Source organism: Rhipicephalus microplus, chromosome 5, assembly GCF_043290135.1.
Source record: "Rhipicephalus microplus isolate Deutch F79 chromosome 5, USDA_Rmic, whole genome shotgun sequence".
NCBI classification, from domain to species: domain Eukaryota; kingdom Metazoa; phylum Arthropoda; class Arachnida; order Ixodida; family Ixodidae; genus Rhipicephalus; species Rhipicephalus microplus.
In genome coordinates this window covers 118,079,633-118,105,369 of record NC_134704.1, presented here as the reverse complement: position 1 = coordinate 118,105,369, position 25,737 = coordinate 118,079,633, and the positions used below count along the sequence as shown (strand labels likewise).

Here is a 25,737-nt window from a genome sequence, read left to right as displayed (position 1 = left end):
CTCCTACTTTTCTAGGCTGCACACCGACACTGGCTGTCTCAGCGAGCTGGTGCATTCACTTAATCGACCTCTGGATTGTTCAGACATCAGGCTGAGAACGTTGGTGAATGTCCGCATTGCTGCTCAAAAAGCGCTTGCACGTAACAAGAGCTTTCATTTTCACCAACCATTGATCGCCTTCTTCTGCATGTTCACGTTATTTTGTGGCTAATACCCACTGTGAGAGATGGGCAAAGAATTGCGGGGTCTTAATAAATCTTATGGAGTTGTTGTTATTCTTGTCTTGTCTCTTCGGAGATCTTGGCTCGTACCAATGATCGCCTTCTTCTGCATGTTCACGTTCTTTTGTGGCTAATACCCACTGTGGGAGATGGGCGAAGAATTGGGAGGGTCTTGTTAAATCTTATGGAGTTGTTGTTATTCTTGTTGTTGTTTTTGTCCCAACACATGGTTTCTACCCGATGGAGGGGATTGGCCAATTAAAGGGGAATTCTCCAAATATTCCCTGGATTGTTTAATTCAGAGGAACGATTGTGTAGAGGCCTTCCCAAATTAATACCTTGTCTTTTTCTATAATGCACAAAACTTCATGGAGACAAGGGCCCATTACCAATACTTGTTTCTTTCCACTATTCACTTTACGGATGTTTTAGCTTCGCAAGAAGAACATCTAACAATGTAATATATTTTAATGAAATCTTTCCTTCATTCGTAATAAATTAGAAATTGATGTTTTTATGCGGTCATTTGCGCAATCACTTCACTTTGATATTTTTTATTTAGGAATACTTACAATCTCGTCAGTGATGCTTACAGCAGTTGGTTCAAATGGCGTGAAAACATTAGAGCACTCAGTCGCACTATTTCACCTTCTGGCTAAATGTTCTTGAAAAAAGGAAGAAACTTAACGACAAACCGCTTTTGTAAATCTAGAATTATGAAAGTAAAATAAGTATGATAAACTCACGAAATGAAAAATTGATGACAAGTTTACACCAACATCCCCCAAAATTTTGAATTACAGGTGAGAAAGAAAGAGTTAAACACATATACGTGACTAAGTTTCCTCATACATCCACTGCCAAAATGATTCGTAATGCAATGCAATTCATTATCAGTGCTTTGATTGTAAGCAAAACCAAGATTTCCTAATTATTTCTATTAGAGTGAACTCTGTGGCAGTCATTGCTGAGCCATATTGAGAATAATTGCTTTCTGAATAAAGAATAATGGACAGCGCCTGGGTTTCGGTGGGATTCATACTTGAATATTAGAACATTGCGTATTTTACAATACTTGCCATAGATGGTTAAATAGACAGGTGAATGGACGGCAGCCATCTTAAGTCCCATTCCGATTTTCTCGTATAAGGCAAATAGGCAGCTCCGGAAAGACCGCATCGTAGACAAATACGATGCAGGCTACTTTGCTGTCTAAACAAAATGGCGACTCAACGATTCGCTCAGGTATGTCGGATCTCGCCGGAATAGTCATCTGCACACAAGTAGACACTTCGCCACATACTCAATGTGAGTAACGTTTATTTTTTTTAAATTTGAACACGAAATAAGCCACAAAATACAATCTTTATATTTGCTCATTTTAGCCTTCTTTTTACGACGCGAAGTGGCGCCTCGTAGCGTAGAAGCCGGCTTTCCTCATAGAGGAAAACCAGGCAATGGTAGAGCGTATATCAAGTGACATTCGGGAGTTAGCAGGAGAGCGCGAGATAATTATACTAGGTGATATGGATGCGCACATAGAAGATATAGATGGGTATACTAACCCAACAGGCAAATTGATCATGGCTATGTGTGAAAGGCATGATTTGTTCATTTTCAACAGTACCGGGAAGTGTGAAGGGCAAATAACGCGGGAAGTAGGAAGGCTGTTGTCGACGATAGATTACGTACTGATGTCACATAGGATGTATGATATGCTCAGGGGAATGTACATAGGTGAAGGTGCTCCAGAAGTCTGGGTAGTAATCTCAAACGTATCAAACTAAGTTTTAGAAGAGCGATGAAAGTGGGAAGGAGATAAGATGAGCAACTACAGGAAAATTTTTATTCAGAAAGGCAAATAGACATAGCTCCTAAACAAATTGAGAAAGTAATCACTGACAATAATGAATCTGTGTGGATATAAACGAATCTAATTAGACTGTTTGACGTAGAGCTCAAACAGTCTAATTACCCGGAAAAGAAGACACAAACCCAGAAAAGAAGACACAAACCCAAAAGTGTGTGGGATGAGGAAGTTAAGAGAGCCATAGCAAAACGTCAGGAAGCCTCTAGGGAACACAGACATGCTAAGCAGTGGGGTGAACCGATATATGATCTTCAAAGAAAATGGGAAATCTTTCGAAGCTTTAGAATGAATGCATGCCTTAAAATCAATGAAAAGATTAGAATAAAGGAAGCTCAGTAGCTCGCAGAAGTACATAAAAAAGATAGAAAGGCCGCTGCAAATTTTGGTACCATATAAACTTCATAAGAAATGAGACGAGCCTAGAGCAGAGGTTTATAAGTACAGCTCAAGATGCTAGGCTAGAAGGGAACGAAGCTTTATAATATATTAGAACAAGAGTGACAGAAAAATTTCAAACAAAGAAGTGCTTTAGGCACCACAGTAGACAAGGATAAATAGAGTGGCCCAATGGCCCCATTTTCACAATGAGAGTGGGAAAGGACTAAGAAGAGGGTTCCTAGCAGTACATCAACAGGCCCGGATGGCATTCTAATTAGGCTGATAAAGACATTAGGTCTGAAGTCTAAGCAGGCTTTGAGAGAGGCAGTGAGCAAAAAATGGTGAAGTGGTGAAGTCCCCGATGCATAGAAACTTAGCAGGATGAGCATGATCTATAAAAAAAGGAAGACAAAGCTGACATAAACAACTGCCGTCCTATAACAGTGACATCAGTGGTCTACAAGCTGGCAATGCAGATTATAAAGGAAAGGCTCCAGGCATGGATAGAGGATGAGGGGTGCTGGAGGAACTGCAGATCAGGTTTCGGAAACACGGGAGGTTGGAAGACAATCTGTCCTCACTGACGCAGTGCATCGAAATAGCAGAAAAGGAACACAGGCTCCTGTGGCTAGCATTTTTGGATAACAAGGAAGCGTACTATAGCGTGCTTCAAGAGGAACTGTGGGGAATACTGGACACACTAGGGGTGGAAGATGTAGTCACTTATCTTATAAAGGATATCTATAAAGGTAACAAGATAATTATAAAGTTGAAAAAACAGGTATTCAAGCCTGCAGAGCTAAAACGGGGGCTTTGGCAGGGGTGTCCCCTGTCATCCTTGTTATTCATGATGTACCTACAAGGATTTGAGGCCAAGTTAGAGAGAAGTGGACTGGGCTTTAACCTCTCTTTCGTCAAACAAGGAAAACTCATTTGAACAGGCACTACTAGCATTGATGTACGAAGATGATATAGTGCTAATGGCCGACAACAAGAAAGATTTACAGAGATTGGTGGACATCTTCGGTAATTAGAGAGGTAGGTTAGATTTCAGATTCAGTAAGGAAAAATCAGCTGTCATGATATTTAGTTACAATGAAGGTAGTGAGCTTAGAATACAGGAGATCACGCTAGAGATTACAGGTAAATACAAGTATCTGTGCGTATGGATAAGCAATGAGGCCGAGTACCTAAGGGAACACGAAATATACGTGACGACTAAAAGTAAGAGGAATGCAGCGGTAATGAAAAACAGGGCACTGTGGAATCACAATTGGTATGATGTTGTGAGAGGAATATGGAAAGGGGTTATGGTTCCTTGTCGGACGTTCGCCAATGTGGTCTTGCGCATGAGATCAGAAGTTCAAGCAAGATTAGAATTTAAACAACGTGGAATATGTAGGCTTGCCTTAGGAGCTCACGAGAATACACCAAATCAGAAGTACAAGGTGATATGGAATGGACATCATTTGAGGGCATGGAAGCTAACAACAAGATAACATTTGAGAAGCGATTGAGAGAAATGGGGGAGGAGCATTGGGCTAGGAAAGTATTCAGCTACTTGTACATGAAGAAGGTCGATACAAAAGGGAGAAAGCGAACCAGAAAATTGACTGGTAAATACTTAGAAAACAGCAGGGGGCCAAACCATGAAGAATTATCGGTAAAGAAGAAGGTGAAGGAATCTGAGATCGATATGTGGAGAATTGGCGTGATTAAGAAGTGAGCAGTAGAGATCTACCGAACATTTAGGCAAGAAATGGCCAAGGAAAGGATCTATGATAATACTCGGGGTAGGTATCTATTGTTTGAGGCCAGGATGGGAGTATTGTGAACCAAGAAATATCGGGCCAAATACGAAGGGGTAGACTTGGTATGCAGTGCGTGTGGAGAGGAAGAGGAAAGGGCCGAACACTTGATAATGTTCTGTGAAGGGCTTCATCCTTTGGTTCAGAATGATGGCGCCAAGTTTTTCAAAGCACTGTGGTTTAGGGACAGGGAGGGCTAGATACACCTTAAGCGGGTAGAAATAACTACAAGGAGGTTATCCGATTGGTGGCTAAAGTCAAGGCACGAGTGAACAATAAACACTTCACTGCAAAGTACGAATCCTCAACCTCACTATGTAAAGGAAAAAAGATAAATCTAGTTTTTCGTTCATTAAGTATTACGGCTTGGTGGCGCTTGCCACCGCCCGATCTAAAGGGTACAGCCATATCCGTCCGTCCATCCATCCGTGTGTCCGTTCGTCCGTCCGTCCGTCCGTCCATCCATCCATCCATCCATCCATCCATCCATCCATCCATCCATCCATCCATCCATCCATCCATCCATCCATCCATCCATCCAAACGTGTTCCATTTCTCGGACAGCATGGGCTCGATACCGTCTCCTAAGCTGTCTGCGTAGATGGTTTAAGTGCTCTCTAAGAATTTGAACACAGCCATTATTCTGGATTTTTCGTTTTAGTACTCTGGTTCTGGATGAGCGCTTGGCACGGGGTGGACGGCTTTACATGTGTGAGTTCAAAAGCAGCAGCACTCAAAATTGTTGGTTTCGTTGTTGAGACAGTCGTTTAAGCATATAATATTTCCTTCCCTTTCATGATCAGCTTCTGCCATGCTCGAAAATTATGTATGCTACCTCAGCATTGCAGTTAAGATCCCTGCTTTCCCTTTCGCTCATGTTTGTCCATGTTTGCATGTATATTTCTACGACATATTTTACGAGGAATTGTGTCGTGCCTACGTGTAACGATATTCACAAGGCACAGGTAGCGAGATATGTATACTAAGAATGTAACTGCAAAGGCTGAAATCACCGGGGTCATTTGATAAAGGGACGTTCGTACCGCTGATCGTAAGATACATTGCTCGCGTGATGATTTTTTGGATCATGTGTAAGCCCAAATTTAACTTGTTTAGCCGTTACAAAACGCAAAGCGCAGTGCTTGTATCGAATTCAATGTTATTCGAAGCTGGATTACCCTTAAATGGCGAGGTGCTGCACGCCGAAATAACTGAAACATCTTTTGCAATGTACCCGCAGTTCGTTTGAGGAGCCTGCAAATTTTCTGAAGTGAGTTTCGATTCACGAAAAAAGCTTGCCAGGTCCTCAACGTTCAAAAACCGTGCATGAACATCGAAAAAAGATGGCTTAATCACTTTCGGTTGCGGACGGCTCTCTTCACAGAACCTATTTAGAATCAGCGCCGCGGTGAGGGTGCCGGTGGCGGCGTTTTTCGCAGCGCCACCTGGACAGAGCCTGACGTCCATGGCCGCCGTAGAGCGAGCTCGGACCAACCATAGAGTGACCGTAGAGCTCTAATTTTGGACCATAAAGCAATCTCGGGCAGACCGAGCGAGCTTTGTCAGCCCGAGAAGCTAGGCTCATCCTGTATAGAACCCCAGTCTTTTTCATCGACACAGCCGTGTCACCATATCTGTCTTGAATTACGCGGAGCTGAACTAGTTGTTGTTTAGTGAATTATTATTTAAACGCAAGGCCAGTTTTTGACTGGTGTTCATTTCGAATAATAAAAACAATGAGAAAGTTTATCGACTTAGAAAATTATAAAATACATATGCGACAAATTCATGACCCAGTGGCCTACTCACCGGCATTAGAAAAGTGACCTTTGCCTAAGCAATCAGGTTGACACATTTAACTTCCAACCAAACTAAGATGTGCTATGGATTAAAAGCTGCCGCAGAAAACGCTTATTAACGCTATGTTAGTGTTAAAAAAGTGCGTTCCATTTAGAAGCGAGTTAGTTGTACTGAAGCGGTCAGGATACTTCGACAATAAGGTGCTATGCGCTTGACGTACGAGAGGACATCAGAAACACGTTCAATGATTCTTGCCCTAATAGCACATTCATCTGCCCTAACGATGATGGACGATCGTTTAGACATTGTGTATATTAGTGATTACTTTCCAACAGGTGCTGGTAATCCATCTCATAAATCTCTTAGTGTCAGAAAACGAAATACAATAATGCCAATATATTATTTCGTTGTCTTTGTGACATTCATTATCGTGTTAAAAATATCATCGTCAAGAAGAGAATATTTCCGAATGGTGGGAAAAATGAACTTCAGTAGTATAAATAGCTTTTCCACTGCATGCATCTTGAAGCGGTGCCTTCTAGCTGTACTTTAACGTTTGAACGCATTGAAAAGCGTTTAGCAAGCACAATGTTTTTTCTTTGATCTTCTAGCTCAAAAGAATGATTTCCTACGTGCAATGATGCACTTTCTTTCACTGATGGCCGAAATGAAATAAAACCTTGAAGGATTCCGCTTTCTGCGTTAGCTCACGGGCAGCAATCAAGAGAAAGCATTTTTTTTCTTAATCAAGTCACTATGATCGCCAAAAAACATACAGCAGGTATCCCTACATCTAGAAAAGAGCATTTAAGATCCCAACAGACAAAATGATCTATGCACTCAATCGCCTTTACGTAATACTAAATTCGAGTGATTTCTTTGCGTACGGCAATACGGCAAGCATCCCTGGCTTCTATCTATCTATCTATCTATCTATCTATCTATCTATCTATCTATCTATCTATCTATCTATCTATCTATCTATCTATCTATCTGTCTGTCTGTCTGTCTGTCTGTCTGTCTATCTATCTATCTATCTATCTATCTATCTATCTATCTATTTATCTATCTATCTATGCGCCTACATTAGGGTGCTGCGGTGAGCGTTCCATTACCTTGGGTTAAGCCAAAAGTTGTATGTGGGGGTAGGAAGGTTTCACAAATACGACTCGCTGGTCATGAACAATATTAGGCTACTATGCTATCGCGAAGTTGTCAAGCACTTCTCGCTAGACAATGACACACACCCGCGGGCGTGTACGTGCCACAGGTGACTGACACTTCATATCTACCTAGGAGCGGCGAGAACACACATGAGTAGTTTTAACGGGTGAGCTTCAAGGAAAAGCTGGCATTGGCTTCGTTGGAGCGGCGAATGTAAAGAAGTAATGTCAGGCTCCCAGAAGTTATGCAACCCCAGTATTTTGCTTGTCAAAATGAATTCTACTACAGAGCCACGCCAGGTCTCGCAAATGCTATCCAAATAGATCGTAATCTTCGGGAAGCGTGAATTGGGAATGCAGGGATGGCTACCTATATTTTTTACCGATACATATGTACTCCAACGATACAGCCCTAAAATGGCGTTAAGTTCAGCTGTAGTTAAACGCAATGCACCGAAAGTTATTGAGAGTTTAAATGAACCAAAACGTGGCGCGAACAGACAATAGGTTTACTTCGAGAGCGTTAAAAAATTTATGGGTGAAGGAATAGGTCCCGAAATTCATGATGTCTATGTTGAACACACTGACTAGTAAAAAGGACGAACAGATAGACGGACCGATGGACAGGCAGACTTAAGCACGGGTGCACGGACGGTAGGACACTCGAATGAAGAGACCAACAGATGGGCCGACGGACAGATGGATGGATGGACGAAGAGAGCGGGTGGTCATCTGTTGCGCTGTCATATGGATAATTACACACAAAGTCGTGTGTTTACACATATGTTCTCGTTTCGTGTGTGTGTGTGTGTGTGTGTGTGTGCGCTTGTGTGTGCGTGTGTGGGGGGGGGGCTGAAGAGCTGCGCCCCTGTGCACACGTTCCACCCTTGCTGCCACCAGCAGCAAGGGCGGAACGTGTGCACAGAATGATTATCATTGTCTCTGTGGGGACTGAGCCCAACATTCTGCGTTGCAACCAAGTATTCTACAACAAAGCGATGCTACGTCTCGGAACTGGCTTTCAGGTAGACCGTATCAGCTTTCCGCTTGTCATCATTTTTCTTCTGGTTCACCTCTTGTCCAAGGCGCTTTACTATGGTGTGGGATTGGCCGAGAATCAAGTGTTTTTTATGAAATATTATGCTGTTTAAGAATAATCTAGTATATATAATAGAAAGATTTTCGATGACCTAGAAAATTGTGGCGCTTAGTCTAGTGCATATAAATATTTAAGCAAAAAAATTTCTCGTGAATGAGAGCAATACTCTGATTTTTATACGTTTATAGTCTTGTAGACACGTTAGAATAATATTTTAGAATAATTAGTCAACTGACTAGTTTCATCATTATATTCCCGGACAGCCGCGCATACTGCCGCATTGTAGAACTCGAAAATGGATGCTCCAAAAGAGGAAATGACATGCACAAAAATCCATACCAATACCTCGTAAAAGTATTTCAAAAAGGGGTTTTCCTAGTGTGTTAAATCACCTGCAGGTCAAAAAGAAATGATCTATTGTTTCTACTTAACCACAGAATGTGCAGAGTGACGAAGGTGCCTGAGCGCACTGTGTGTGTAGAAACTTAGATTTGGTACCCCAGAACGCAGCCTTGTTACTTCTTGTTTAGAAGTTTGGCAAAAGGCTCTTCGCCAAGGATGTAATAAATAGCAATATTCAGTAAAGTTTGTCAGTGCTGTATCTCTGAAGACTTCCATTAGTGCACATCTGCGGAATGGAGCAACTTTAATGTCGATGTTTCAAAACATAACCAAACCTGGTTCACACAAAACATGAAAGACGTTTGCTACGTAGACAGAGCTTCCCAAGATCTCATGCCCACGGCGAGAAATGGAGGTGCCAATGACCACTCTTTCATAACAGACATGAACAAGTCCAAGCAAGTGAACTATATGTCATACTTCAGTGTACATAGGCCTCTTATTGGCGCAATAATGAACGATTAAAGGAACAACTGTACTTCCGCTGATGGTGCTGACATTTCAGAGTGATTCGGTCCAGTTTAAGGAGGTGTCAACAGCCCACTGGACGTGTATTCATGACCCATTGGCACAGGAACGACGAAGATGCGTGGCAGATGTACGCTCGTTGGCGATGTGTGCGCACGTAACCATCATCGCGTGCTTAGGAAACACTTCAACCTACCACAGTTCATGGTGGCGATACATGTCGAGCGTGTATAGCTAACGCTCTTCCATAAACATCCTTCTCATAACGCCGATTTTCTAAGTAAGTTGGATCTGCCAAACTTTCGAATGACAAACGAAGAGCAGGATCTTGTCAACCTTGTGCTTTTTGAGTTCTTGCCCATGCTTATACCTTGCATTATGCATGAAAAAGAAATGTAAACTAAATGAAGAAGACATTTTTTTCATTAAAATCTCGACTCACAGCTCTTCTGTTGTAGTTTCATATATTTGCTGGAGTCTATTTTAAACACTTAGGGTACTCTATCTTTTGAGTCGTTGTACGTTACGTGGTGGTATACGCGACAGCAACGTTGCAAAACATAGTTGAGATAACGAGTATGCAACGAAGTCGCCCTGAAAAAGATGTGTGAGTTAACCCATACTGAGTACCGTTTCATGAAAAGTAAACTACATGAAAAAAACAAGTCCAGAGAGACAGAAAAAAAAAGGACGCCAGGGAAGGATAGGAAGATAAGGGAAAACAGGTAATTCCGGGAGGAAAAAAATCTTTGCTGATGCGAGGTTCGAACCCGCGCATGCACCATACGTAGGTGAGCATTTAGATCATTTGTCAAACCAGGCTTCTTGTTCTTTATTTCCCCGTTTAAAATTGAATATCAGGCACGATGGTAGAGCAGAAGTTATCCTTGTATACGTGGGGAGATCGGGCAACCTCCGTGCACGTTTGCATAGGCGGTGTGCGGCGCGTATACATACACGCAGTGGCGCTTCGTTGCCTGTGGACTGAGACTATTGTCGGCGAGTAGAGTGTGTGGATCGCAGTTGATTGGTATTATCTCCGCTCCTCTCTACTGAATCGGTACACGAAGCCTATGTAAGGTTACTATAGCCAGCGAGCAAAGCACATTCTGCCTTTCAAAAGGATGTTCGCAGTGGGTGACTCTCGGTGCTCTTTCGCACTAAATCACGCTTTGCCTGTGTTGTTCGTTTGTGTTTAGTTTGTGTTCCGCCTGTTACACTCTGCTGTAGTAGAACGGAACTACTTACTTACCTCTTTCTCACCTGCATACAACGAAAAAGAAAGAAAGATAGTAGGAAGCACGCATATCTGTGCGATGAGTTCAATATCATTATTTGCTTTTATACGCAAATGATAATTTTTTCTCCTTTTGTACACCATGATATGTGATACAGTCGATTAGTCTGTCCAGGAAAGATTAGTGGCTGACAGTGTTTTGCGCCCCACTGCTTTTACCACGTATATGCACGCGTTCGTGCACCAGTCGATATAAAAACCTCATAAGTATTCAGGAGAAAGCTTTCATCGATGCATAATACCTGCCTAATAGTGCTACATCAAAAGTCTTCTTATTTTTTTAGGACAAGTCCTTTTTTTTTCAAAAAAATCACCACTGCCTTCCGTCGGCCGATAACATTGCTACACAAAAGCTCAGACAATGTAAAGAAAGATGAGTTTTTCAGCGAAATTTTGCAATAGTAAATGTAAGTAATGCCGTTTGAATTAAATTTGAATGTTTGGGCTATTTAAAGCATTCGTAAGTGTAAGCACACGGTTGCTTATGGTAACTTCGTTTTAAGAACAGTGAAAGTACAGAAGGGTCCCAGTTTTTGTGATTGTAATATTTCTGTGTAGGGGCACCATGGACATATAGGCTCATCCAAGGCACCTCGCATATTCTATAAAATACAGTGCTGTAGTTGTGCACCTGCAAAGAGCATGCAGAAGTGTAGCCTGGAGCCTCGTTTTCCTTTAGAAGCAAGACCCTAAACACTGCATGCACACGTCATTTATTAGTACAAATGTTTGAGAAGATGTCAGGAGAACTTTCGAATGTGCTTGAAGTGGAAAGTGGCACCTATTCTGAAATAACTTCAGTAAATGGACGGCACGACGAGAATCAACAGCACTGTGAAAAGTTGCACTCGCTGATCTAATTACAATGCATTAGCAAGAACCCCGGGTGGTCGAAATTTCCGGAGCCCTCCACTACGGCGTCTCTCCTAATCATATGGTGGTTTTGTGACGTTCGAGCCCACATATCAATCATCGATCTATGTATTAGCAGCCGAGGAAGGCCATATTCTTTCGTACGTCCTTCAAGTCATACAATCAAGCAGTTGCACTCGCACTAACATGACCGGACAAATCACTCCTTGAGAATGCATAACGTACGCACACATGGAAACACGACATGGCTAGCAGACGACGCACGGAGCAATTTAAACTTGTTGTTGTTGTTGTTGTTTTCCTTTGCTCATCACTCGTACCCAATGGAGGATATTGGCCGATTATAAGGTGAATTCGCCCAATACTTTCCCAATTGCTTCATTCCTGGAAACGCTAGTTATTTAGTTATGATTTCAAGTTCCAATGGCGAATTTGAAAAATATTTAGTGAGCCCCCTATTTAGCAATAAAATCGTTTAGTCACAGTGATGTATTCCTGAATGGCTAATAAAACATCTCCTTGTCTGTACCCGAATGTAGAGGCTCCAAAAGAAAAAAAAAGAGCAGGTTCTGATAATTTCAAGCCCAGTTCTTGAAGAGGTGGTCCTCGTGCACTTTTTCTGAATAAATGAAAACGGCACTAACTGCGCGCTTCAGACAGTTGCCGCCAGGCGGTGACTCCACTCGATCTCACGGTCAATAGAAGAGCACGGCGAACGGGTAGGAAAGAAAAGTGACAATAAGGGTGAGAGGAGAAGGCAAGGACCGGTACAGATGAAAAAAATAGAGAGTTAGAGTGCGAAAACAAATTGAAGTGTAAATATTTCAAATAATAAAAAGCTATGAAGACAAAGATACAAGTCGAGAGTCTGAAGGTCAGAAAAAATAAAAAAAGGTGAGGAAAAGTGAAGAAGAAAGAAAAAACAAATGGAAGAAATAGCTCAAAAGTTAGAAGACGAGTGTCTGAGAAGCAAAAAGAGACCAAAGTTAATGATTGAAAGGAGAGCCAAAAAAGCGAAAACAGAGAAGAATTGATGAGTGAAAAAAATACAGAGACAAAGAAAAAAAATGCAGTGAGAAAGGTTTTTTTTGCAATTTAATTTCTAAAGTAATTTTTCACATTGCTTTTAGTTTCATTTCGGTATCTTGCCACCCGGTTCTTGGGCTATTCCCCTTTGTCGGTGATTGCCATTCATTTCAGATCAGCATCAGCATCATCAAACCTTACAAGAACATAAACACACGAAAGAGAGCCAAAGAAAAGAGAGAAAGCATAATCACATTTCGTATAGCAGTGCAAGTATAACTTGCCGTGCGGCGCACAAAAGCTGTAACATTCATAAATCCACACCCCGTCTCTCGATCGTCTAGTTCAACTTAATCTTGTCCGAACGGAACGTTTCCTCCGACTTGTACACAGGGGGATGAAATAACAACGGTGGGTAAATTATCTGGTGTCAAACTCAATAAACAGACTTATTGAATTTACTGCTCCAATCTACGACCAGTACACCACCTCTGCTGTTAACCAGTGTTGCGCCACTCTGTCTAAGATGAGCAATTTTTTTCGGCAGAAGAAGAGCACGTGCTGCGATGGATGCACTAAAACGTGAAGAAGAAATCACGATAAAGACACGCGTTACACGAGGAAGCAGACGCAAAAGAAGAAGACTGCATCCGTGCCAGCACCTGTGTTCCGTTCCCGCATCGTCACAAGGAGCGTTCTAGTCCAGAAGAGGCTCAGCCATTGCTTTAAAAAGGTGATTATCTTTTGCCTTACTGACACTCAAGTCCAGGGCATTAGGGGCTGAACAATGGTCATTTTTTGCCAGAACAGAGACACCGTATTATCCTCCCTGCAAGTCTCTCGAAGCAGTCACTTTTTATGCTATGTTCATACCATAAGGCAGTCGAAAGAGGCGAGAAAATATGATCTGTAACGTTTACAATTTCACAAGTAATGAAACATCACTCGAAATCTCATTTAACTTTAATCCCCCTTATGAACCATGCTACAGGACAGCACTTCCCGGTCAGTATTTTTAAACGCACGACTACGCTGACACATGCTGTACTCTCCGCTTGGTAGTGGTACCATGGACAAGTAAACTCAACCGAGTAAACCCAACCGAGGTAACGGTCAGGCTTTGCGTGCTTACGTTGTCCGCTTTCACGATTCAAAACTGGGTACAAATGGTAATAAGCTCACACATTTGAACTCTTCCCAGGAAATGCACTGTTCGCCACAACTGCAAATGCCGTTATCGAAATCTTACTCTACACAGCAAATTCGCGTTGCTTTAGATACGCTGCTGGTAGTAATCTTTCACAATATATCCACGTGGCATTTGGGAACCACTACCGGTAAACACATGTTTCTCGCTGGCTCATAACTAGCTTAGGAAAAGTAAGCGCGCACCTACGATGTTCAGCGAACAAAGTATGGTCTTTTTGAGTCCTACAATTTTGTTGTTCACTTGTGCTACGGGACGTAACGCTTCTACATAACGTAAATGAAAGCTTATGCATCCCTCTTCGTCGTAATTCTACAATTGTGAATCGGACTTTATTATGGCGCTCCATCGCACGCACCCTTCTTCTAGTTGAAATGTCGTTAGATATCGCACGTACCCTTCTAGTTGAAATGCCGGTAAACATTAGGTTAAGAGGTTTTTTTTCTGGAAAAGCCCTACCAAAACGCCAGAGGGCAGCACAGCAAATGAAGAAGGTGGATTGTGTGACTGATATTCGGCAATAATAACTGGCAGATACGGCCTTGCATGTAAATTTAATTTATTGATTCCCAAGAAGTGTCTGTGTGTGTGTGTGTCGTATGTATATGTATGTGTTAAGTGTGTGTGTGCTTTAGTGTGTGCGCATGTGTGGGTATGTGTGGCCCTGGGTACGCGCGTGCGTGTGTGAGGGTAGAAGAAAACGAATGTCGCTCGTGAACTTTCTGTCCACCCTCTTTTCAATGATTTAGAATGTGGCACTTACTATTATACTAATGTCTGAGTTACAGTCTTTTGCTATAAAACTGCACTCTCCATAAATTGACACGCTTACGCCAGTAAGTCTTTATTTGATCAAACTTGCCAGGATCACGAGAAGTAGGTAAAAGGGGGGTAAGCTAATCTTGAGCAATTACGCTCAATTCAATGTATTTTCTTTGTACCAACAACATAAAAATACTGTTCACCATTACATTGGCAAATCACGTAGGCGAAAGAGCAAATTTATATTTCAATGAAGTGGAATGAGACAGCATCATTGTTATCGCGCGTTCCTTGAGAGAGATTTTTATATCTCCCTCTCTTCCCGTATACACGGCGTTTGAGGATCACAATGAAATGCTCACCCGTGAAAAGAATCTACACCACAAACATCGCTTTTTCCAATCCTTACACCCTCCGAAATATTTCGCTATCGAAGAACCACGCTCTTTTAATGTGGACGCAGTTCCTGACCACCGGGAATCGTGGACGAGTGAACGCATCTTACGCTATAGCTTTGTGAATTATCACGACTGTGTGTTTTCGAAAGTGTGCGTCTTAGAATACTGCATGAAGTAACACATTTAGTATAACAATCCAGTCCCAACTGCGGGGAGCAGATGATGACCTCTTGTTTGACAGCGCTCATAACAAAGGAAAACCTCGTGGCACTTTTTGATAACATGAGCAGGGAAACAGCATGAACCGAAAGAAAAATGACAGGCCACTCCTTCTAGGAAGAACACAAAATCAAGCATGTGCTATGAAACTTTTCACATGGTTTTACCACGACCGACCTTCCAAAACGAATTTATATAGACTTTCCCTTTCTATTTATGTTATTTTGGGTTCATACATATGAATGTTTTTAGCAAGCAGCCTAGCCCACCAACATATTGCACTTTGAGGCTTCCTTGTTTCTATCACACGGTTGAAAACAGATACATTGCCTGAGACGCTCACTACTGCTGACATTGACACTTTAGCGAGAGTTCACTAAACTAGTGGCGGTACGTCGGCGTTTAGGCCTGACAGCGTTTGACCATCCTATAACTGAAGGGGAATGCAGCACGAGCAACGTAAGCTAAAAATAAGACACGAGATCGCAAACCAGATAGCATAGTTAGCGCTGGTATGTCATTTCGTGTGTTACTTTGCGCCTGCATTTCAAATCGTTTCTGATGTGCAGCCGCAAGACCCAATGGAACTTTTTCATAATTCGCAAGGGCGCTTTCTCTGATCTGCTTTTCTTTTCAATAAGTAATAGTGGTGCCTGTCGTGCTTCATGCGGAGACGTGGTCCTAGGTCCTAGTCATGGACATGCGTAGCGCTCGTAGTCAGGGAGGCGGAGGTCCATTGATGAGCCCACCGCCCTCTCTATTAGGTCAATATTGGGGGCCGATTTTACGATCTCCCTCTTGTGTGGCTAGCAGGGCGCCCCACTCCCGAGTCAATGTAAGGAGCAGATCTTGCGCCTCCTCTTAGGTGACTAGGGGGCACCGCCGTCCCTTCTGCCCCATTCGTGCGCACGCCTGAGTCATTGTTGAGCGTGCTCGGTCTTGTCTATTATGAGTGCTTAATTTTGAGAGGCGACTCGACATTTTTCCCATTATTGCCTACGCGAGGCCCGCTTAAACAAGCTATCCGGACAGAATGACAAGCCACCAATATTCGCTCAAGCCACATAGCAGGAAAGCAAACTTTACAACTTTGAAAAGGGTCTATATTAGGCACCATTCGGAAAGTCTAAATAGGTTTAGCATAGTGCCTACATGCTCTTACCCACAAGCGGTTAAACCAAGTCTCACGATATTTTGAAGCTAGTCCCGTGATGTCTCCACAAAGCGGCAGTATTGCGTAAAATGAAGGCAGAAGATTGCAGTTTTTGCATCGCTTATGCACTGTAGCGGCAATGCGGCCATCCACAATGGTACCGTCGGAGGAAGGCCGTCAGGGCACTCGCAACGACGATGTAAGCTTGTCGTTGCCTGCTCGTGAGATTGGCCAGGTGTCGTTCATGCTTTCACCAACGCCGGATCCTTGTCCGTCCAAGACGGGCGCACCCCTCTCGATTGACGCCTGCGTTGGCACTGCCCTTATCGGCCGTGCAAGTGTGCCACACACGGCTATTGGGAGCGCCAGTCCTGGTGAACGAACGATGAACGCTCAGCTGACCTCAACGGCGCTCCAGGTGTTCGTGCCCTTTATCCTGGCTGGCTTCGGCTCCACCTTGGCTGGCATCCTGCTCGACGTGGTCAAGGTAAAAATGGCTTGAGTGTAACAGCGAACTACTGAGTCACTCAAAATAAAACCTTCATAAAGAATTTCGATAAACGTTGTGAAATATTAAAATGCATTGTTGTAACAAGGGAGACACTCACAAACGAAGAAAAAATTTAAACAGCCAGAAACAAGTGGGCGCAATCTCTCAATTGTGAATATTTTGTGAGGCCGCAATGGGAGCCGCTCCATGAAAAAAAAGGAAGAAAACGAGAGTACAAATAAAAGTAGAATATGTGAGAAAACATGGCTGATCTCTCTGCCTGGGAATCAGCATATCAAGAAAGAGAAACGCGTCATAACAGAGGCAGTAGACAGTTTATTTTCTTTTGTTAGTGCACAAAGGCGAATGAATATAAGGAATCTATGCTACAGAAACAAATTATACTGTCACGCAAGGAACGGCATGCAGTTCGAAACTTGCAGCGTGCAGCTCAAGGAGAAGGCACGCACAAAAGAAGCATACACGGGACGCGTGCAGAGTAACAACTGTCACGGATAGGATTCTTACTTGTTCGTGTGTGAGCAGCTTTGGATAAACTCGGTTGGAGTCGCTAGCGAAGTAACCTTCGTGCTCTCCTTAACTACTGTAACTTAAAAGCAATCTTGCCGTGGAAGTGCAAGAGGTACATAGCGCCGTAATCACGAGATTAGCGGGCATGCATGAACGACCGCGTTTTGTGAAGACACGCGCGCATCTTCAGACACAGGACAACGACCTTTACCGCGTGCCCAATGCACGTCTTGCGGGCCATTTTGTTACAGATGTGAACGCGCTGAACGACCTATCATGTACATGAAAAGCTGGACAACGTACACTCCATGGTCTAGTGGTTTTGTTCCGCCCACTATGGCATGGGAGGTTGTATGTTCGAAACCCGGGGAGAAGTTTGCCATTGGTTAGGATATATTTTGTGCGACATCAGTGACGGAAATAGGTCAGCGCAGTTGTGGTGCACCTTGGCAAAAAAACATTTGAGGTAAAACCGATAAATCTAGAGATCCTATCGTGGTCGTGGGTAGGGTTGCCCATTTAGTGCGAGAGTGAACTCGCCCCCCCCCCTCCCTCTTCGTTGGCAAAATCCAAACGACAACGTGCTTTACAATGGCTTAAGAAATTGGAAATTATGCTGAGACTTCCTTCACTCAAAGGCTAGCCTGAGTTGAAGACAGGAAGTAGACAGTTTCTGAAATGCAACGTCAGGTGTCTTCAGCTGCCAATAGTTAAAATTACCAGTGTATTCATAATTGGACGAACGTGTGAGGCAGACTCTACAAACACCCTTTGAGGTGAATAATGGAATGCCGCGTCCCTGTATCTCTCTTGTACGCACTCCTATGATGCTATATATGCAACTATTGACTTGAGCCACTACATCATTTTTAGATTCGTCCATGAATTTGTTGCAGTTTCATCAAAACATTCGAGCAGTACTCAACTTCCGGATGGCTGGCGGTGAAACGCGATGCGTTGCTTCTATATCACACAATGCCAGCGCCATAGCATTTTCGACAGAAGAAACTTGCTAAAAAATAAGGTCTTATGACATGCTTGACGTGCCTTCACTGCAGGATTAGCGCAATGGAGCGTACCAAAACTTCATTCTATAAAAACGAGAGCAACCCGTATTTACGACACTAAACACTCCACTGAGTTCACGTTCATGCACTGGTCGTGTGCGTGTCGCTTTTAACAATTCCTTCAAGTATTTCAGCAAAACAAAAGTAACGTGTAAGATATTTCCTAGCACAGTCCTAATCACATACCCTGAATTGAATATTCGCATAATGTCAAGCTTTGAAACCTTCAAATTGATAAATTGTTCCCCATCGCGCCCTTTAAAACTGCACTGCACTACCTGCGGTAATAGGGCGGAATATAAACTGTTGTATTGCGTAGTTCCAGTATCCTTTATTCACAGTAATTGTATTACCTCGCATTTCAAAGTGAATGGTTCTAGTTGCAACTTATGAATTTAGTTAGGAAATCGCAGCGAACTTTTTGCCTCCTTAAGCACGACCAAACAGATTGTGGTTACTGTTTTTGACGGCCATGTATTTAATATATACAAAGTGGCTGACCAAAAGCAACTACCTTCTAAAAATAGGCGGACTTATTGGGTTGAGTAGCTATCCAATTTAAACCATCATTAGGTCTTCGTAAATGAAGTTTCAACAAATTGAATTGATAAAAACTATTTGCATTGTTTTAAAAGTTCTAATTAAAGCTTTGTTTTGATGTATGGTACAACTGAAATCTGTTTTTTTTTTTCAATGTAAAAAGTGACCACATATGATATGCTTACGCTTTCTGGTCGAATGGTTAGTAAAACAGATTTTACCCTTACTAAAATAAAAATGTATAGTTTTTGCTTATACACGCAATGCAGCATGAGGCGGTCGCTCAAGTTTTAGTACGACACGTGGATATGGGTTTTACTGATCACAACCGAAAATTTCTAGAAATTTTCAAGCTGGACTAAATCATAGCAATATCGTTTGATTGCTCACAGGAAAGCTTAAGAGACATTTGTTGAGTTTAGCTCCTCTGTAATAAGATGCAAACAATTGAGAGAGAAAAATTTTCGAACTTTTATTGGTGTTCGGGGCCACCGCATTCTGTTTTGCGACTACACCTTGTTTGAGCCTGCTCTGTATGTTCTCATTTCAACAATGCAGGAGTGGCCGGTGTATGTGATAGTGCATCACATATTCGTGGTCATTCCACCCTTGCTGGGACTCAACGGCAACCTGGAGCAGACCCTGGTGGCGAGGCTTAGCACCCAGGCGCGCATTCAGTGTGCCACTCTTTGACCCACATAATACAGAACTAATTCATGTCCTCGTTGTCTATTTCACTTGCACTAATCGAATGTACGTTTTCATGCGTGCCTGTGAGACTGTAGCTTTCAGTTGCTCTGTAGAGTATCATGCTTGAGTTTTAATCACACCCTCACCTAAATTACAAACTTACTGATTTTCGATGGCGTCTTCCATAGCATAAGCTCCTTTTGATGTTTGCATCTCATAAAACAACGAACCCATTGTTTCTTGTTTAGGCACACTTTAAGATGCCTAACTGAAATATCTGATTTACCCTAATACTCGCAGTTTCATGGATTTTAAGTCTTGTCCATAGGCGTGTTTCCCGCTTCACTACTGTTATTTCGCACAATTTTCAGAAGATGTGAAGAGGAATCGTCTATAAGATGGTATCCTGAAGCTAGTTAAGTACAGTTACTAGACAAATGCAATCATTATTTGAACCAGTGTGGCCCCAAAGAGAAGCGAAGTTCACTAATTCAGGTGTGCTTGTTAAAGGAATAAAATTGTAAAACCCTTCAGCGCTCTGTAAACAGGCACAAAATAATGGTGACGCTTTGGAAGTCATTCAAATTTGATGCTACTATCGCCACTTAGCATACCTTTAGTCACATTTTATCGCAAAAACAATGCAATAGACACAGATTCGTCTACACAACTTGGCATGCATACTGGAATTTATGTTTGTAAAATTTAAGGGACACTAATGTAAATTAACAATTTTCGCCAGAAAAAAAGCTCAATGCATGACAGCATCTAAAACGACATTTTTATCAATGACAGTGCGCTACTTACCGTGAAATTAGGGTAAATCCAGAAGAACACAAGCGCCGCAGTCAGACATTCTTAAAATGATCTCGATTACATCAGATGAACCACGTACAGTTATTCTCTAGTAATTTGTTTAACTGCACTAAATAAAGAATCTTCCGTGCATCAAAATACGCAATAAAGTACTGCTTTTTGTTTCTGTTTGATTAATGGAAAAAGAACCGGCAGACTATGGGGAATGGCACGAGTGGTTCAAAAATACAATTTCCGCGTAGTTACACTGGACAGATGGTACAATATAGCGGGGCACAGTTGAACCAAAAAACGTCTACAATCTTGGAGCCAAAAGCGGGAAGTTGATCTATGGCCGTAATTTCTGCTGTGGCTCCCACTGCTTTCGATCTGCTGCTAGAAAGACGGGCAACGTTGTGCATTGCAACAGCGACGTGAATTTGTCTGGACTTTCCACTTCTTGAGCGAGTAATTTGAAGTGTGCTAACCTGTTGCGGACCACTAAAACGTGATTTCATTTCAAAATAGGCATTTCAAAATAGGCATTTCAAAATAAAAGTAACACACGAGGTTTATGGACCAATACTTATACAGTAAACGTCGACCTAATAGTTGCCTTTAGTATCTCTTTAGAGGTCATCGAAGTCATGACCCGCTAAGTTGAAGCGTTGTGCCAAAGCAAACTTCCAATCGCAAGAAAAGAAAATACGCAGTCATAACTTAGTTATGAACTTTTTCAAGGGGGTACTTGAATCCATGCAATATGACATAGTACATACCCAACAAAAACTGATGACAGTGGAGCCCTTATATCAATTTCTGACGTACAATTTACACGTGTGGCCTCCGTCAGATTGAGAATGAATTAAGCATAATCATAATATATTTCATATTTCAGTGATGCATCTACCCCTCCAACTCCACGCCCTCACATTTTTTTTCGTTTTGAGGGAATGCCTGTTTTCCTTTGAAGAACCCAATTCGGAATGGCGGCCTCCTTATCACCACCATGCCCGCTTTCAAAGTTCTCTCTACTACTTTTCGCTTGTTTTGAAGGAGAGGGTATGAAGCACGCATACATAATCACTGAAGAAAGTAGGGCAGAATTGAAGACAAGATGTTGAAATGACGGCTCTAGCGCATACTGAATGCAGGAATTTTCCTTAACCATGCATAATATTATATATTATAGCAAGAAGGTGGGAAGGGAAGTTAGGGCGAGGAGGAGTCTTGTGAGGATGACAGAGGAAATGAGGAGGTGAGAGTGTGAAACATGACGTAGTCTTATAAGGTTCACTTTAACAAAGAGCTAGAGCTTGCGCCCAGGCATATGAGGAATAAATGTGTAGCTTTGCTGCAGAAAGGGTCATCCGGACACAAAAGTAAGTCGTCCTAGCAGCGCGGTCTTGCTACACGTCAGCTTGATAACACTGCCCCAACATCCTTACAATGTTCCCGTGGATGAGCCACACTTTTTCATGGGGTAACGTTAGAAAGGTTCTTTCGCAGATATGCTGGCGTCTGCATCGGGGCCGGCATCGTTCGTCGGGAGCAAAAAATTATGATCTTGTCCATGATTGACACAAGAGTCAAATGAAATGAATTAACAATAAACACATCCGGGACCGAGTAAAAATCGAATGCCAGCCATTTTCTTTTCAAGCAAGTATTCAGCCACACAGCCACGTCGATGCTTTGAAATGCAGTTAAAATTACTTCCTCTACTTGGAAGTGCAGTTAAAACAACTTTCATGCTTCACAAACACAAGAGCGTTGAATACAGGCTTCATATTATAACGCGGCATAGCGCTGCAAAAATCGCGTGGTACAGGAGTACATTGCCACCGGGTGTAATAACACCCGATAATCATAATGACGTCGTGGTTTGAAGCCGGCCACAGATGACAAAAATCACGGACGTTAAGGCGTGTTTCCCCTTGCCACCTTGTAGTGGGTGCATAGAAAGCTAAAAACAGATACTCAGTTCGCATAAATGTTTCAGGTTGAAAGTGTGCTACCCTCTACAGAGTGTACAGTTATATGCAAAAACTTCATTGACACAAGCTACTTTCAGCTTTATCGCTTACTTTGAAGTAATCCACGATTTGAACTTTTCGGGTTACATGACGCATAAAATATTTACACCAAGGTTTTTGAAATACGCACTATAAGGACAGAACATTGGTCTCGCGTTACACTTTGAACGCATTATAACCGAGCGTACTTTTCAAAACACACTTCAATTTTCTGGAATAGAAACTATGGAATATAATGTTCTAAACTTCTTCACTAAAATTTAGGATGCCGAACGTCCCAGCAAGCTAATTCTAAATGGTATATTTACTCGGTTCTGCTCTTTTTTGTTTTATAAGTCGTTAAGTTTTATAAAAGTATAACGAATCTTAGAACTAACAAAGTTTTCCTACCTTTAGGAAAACAAGAATCCATCAAACACACGTAGTCACTGCTGTTTTACCGAGAACCCATCAAACACACGTAGTCACTGCTGTTTTACCGAAATTAATTTCAGAGTTTTCCCATTTATATATTTCAAAAACGAATTTCTTCTGCTTTAGCAAGAACAAAATACTCCTTCCAAAGCGCGAGATGCACATAGAGTGTATAGGTTTGCTTTCAGGTTTGATAAAATGTGGGTGTACTTTGTATTCTACATTGGGACTTCGTGGGAGCACACACGATCTGTTGTGCATTGCCCCAGAGACTAAACCATAGCTTTTTTAGGGGTGTGGTAATGGGGGGAAGGTAGGCTTTTTTTGCCTATATGAGGCTCACGAGACTGCACCAGTTGTCGTGCGTTGGTGGTGCCTCAGCGCCGCCTTCAGGGTCACCCACGGTAGTATTCTGTCGTAAACGCATTTGTGTGGCATTGAAGGTGGCGGTAAGTCAAGCTCAAGACAAAGAGCGTGTATGAATACGGGCATAGGACCGAAGATGTACTGAGATGGCTTAAAGGGCCCCGCGACACTTTTACTACAGCCTTATTTAGCACTGAAACGCATGTAGCCGTGATTACTGAAACAAATGCAACAAGAATGATGAAAATTGGTGCACAGAAAGTGAAATTATGAGTCCTCAAAGTTCAATACTTTAGCAGACGACAACGAGAAACGTTCTCTTTCACATGTTACTCACCTGATGATGTCAAAGACCGCTTCCAATCACAGCGCACGTCTAATAAGGACGTCTAAAAAATGTCATCTCTTGGTGGCTTTCACACAATACCTCTTGATTGCTTTTTTTGAGGGCGTGATGGCGCGCTTACTACAAACCACATGCGTCGAGTAGCAGATGCTACCATGGTCACACTATGTAAGATACACACATGCGCTTTGGGCAAGGTCAGTACTCAGTTAGCATGCAAGGTGCGTTCTATTGGGCAACGCGGGCGTTCACCGCCCCTTGCATTTTTCGCTCGCTAAAGACTCGGTACAAGTTTCCACTTTTAGTTACCGGTGTACTATAGAATCGTTCGCAGGCTAAGTGTTGTGTTCTTTGTTCTGAAAACACATCATTTCGAAAGAGGAATGATTTCTTTCTGAGAAAGTATAAAAAAGATTCTTGCTGTTTTAGCATTCACTCGTAGGCCTAGCTACCACCATATGAATATGGCGTGCTATTTCTCGCATCAAGCTAATCAAAATAGTACGGTGTTTGTCGTCACGCCACATGACACGACGTCACTTCTTATAATAAAAATTGCCGCTGTTTGTCACGGTAGCTTGAAAAAAGGTAGTTTATCCTGTGAAATAAATTAAAACTGCGTCGATTTTGACGTGGTCGTGTGTGCAACAATATTGGTGGGTTCCACAGCACCAGAAAAACTAATGATAAATACGTGTTCAAATAGTGTCACAGGCCCCCTTTTAGGCTCTTTTATAGTAGAGTATATCCTATACTTAAAATAGTTCAACCTTGTTTCCGAATGCAATATACTACAAGGTATATTTTATTTATCTCGCAGGCAAACTTAGGCAACCTGAACCGGGTTCGCGAACAACTACCCATGATATTTGCAAACATCGCCCTCTTGCAGGTAACGTACCTATTTTTGCTCATTTAGTTACTGCTACAATCATCGAAAGCTTTTGATACTGAACTGCAGGGTGAATATATTTCACATGAATAATTAAGTGGTCCTAATTGAGATTACTATATAATGTGAATAAATATATGAAAAACCAACCCAATAAATAGTTTTACCATTTAGTTCTGCAATGCAATGTTCATTGCTTTCACTGAAAACCACTACTTTTGCTAGACTTAGTTTCGTGTAAGTAGGTGTTCCGTGTAGCATTTCTATCCATCATTCCATACTGTGGTTATAAAATTCCTGCCTGTGCGATATCTTGAAAAAGGCCTGCAATGCATTCAACCATGCATTAAACATGCATTAAACAATGCATTAAACCATGCGTTAAACAATGTACATCCCATGCCTCCTTGTACCCTCTGATTTGGGGTATTCCCGCATGCTTCCAAAGCAAGTCTACCAATGCCACCTTGATTATTTTCCAATCTAGCTTGAACTTCTGGGTTCACGCACAAGACCGCATTGCCGAACGTCAAACCCGAAACCATGACACCTTTCTAAGTTCCTCTCGCAACGTCATACCTATTGTAGTTTCATAGTGTCCTATTTTTCATTAGAGCTCCATTCCTGGTGTTCTTAGCTATTGCGTATCTTTCGTGCTCTATTAGGTATCTAGCCCCGTTATTTATCCATACGCCCAAGTATTCGTAATTATCCACTACTTCTTGCGTGACTTCTTGTATCTTATGATCACTGCCTTTCTTATCATTAACAATGATTGCAAAATTTTCCCTGAAGAATTTCCAATTTAACCTATCTTCCTCATTATCAGAGATGTCTATCAATCTCTGCAGATATCCCTTGTTGTCTGTTATTATTACTATATCATCTGCATACATCAAGGCTGGTAATGGCTGTTCAATGTGTTTTCCTTGCTTGGAAAAAAAGAGGCTGTATCCGAGTCGACTCGCCTCTAACTTGGCTTCTAGTCTCTGGAGATGCAGCATAAAGAACAAAGGTGACAAGGAATATCCCGGTCCAAGCTCGTGTCGTATCTCAATAGGATCAGATACCTGTTCTTCCCATTTGATAACTACTTTGATACTTAAAAAAATGTCCTTTAGAAGATTAGGTATTGCATCTTCCACATCTAGTGTGTCCAGTATTCTCCACAAGTCTTCTTGAATCGCACTATTGTAATCTCTCTTGATATCTAGAAAAGTCAGCCTCAGGGGCATATGTTCTTTTTCCGCTATTTTATTACAATGCACCAATGAAAACAGTTTGTCCTCCAACATTCTTCGTTTACAAAACCCATTTTTGTAGTTCTTCGGCACCTCGTCATTGACCACGCATGGCTGTAAACTTTTTTTTTTACTATCTGCATCACCAGCCTGTAAACTACTGATGTCACTGTTATGAGACCGTG

At 42.1% G+C, this 25,737-nt stretch overlaps 1 protein-coding gene across 1 annotated transcript in view; it reads left to right on the top strand.

Annotated features, from left to right (window-relative positions):
- The first annotated feature begins 16,298 nt into the window (after positions 1 to 16,298).
- LOC142817549 (solute carrier family 41 member 1-like) overlaps positions 16,299 to 25,737 on the top strand; it is a 35,265-nt gene continuing 25,826 nt past the window's right edge. The window contains exons 1-3 of the mRNA XM_075894585.1: positions 16,299 to 16,631; positions 19,331 to 19,438; positions 24,240 to 24,311. Coding sequence (XP_075750700.1) covers positions 16,299 to 16,631; positions 19,331 to 19,438; positions 24,240 to 24,311 — 513 coding nt within the window. The remainder of the gene's footprint in view (positions 16,632 to 19,330; positions 19,439 to 24,239; positions 24,312 to 25,737) is intronic.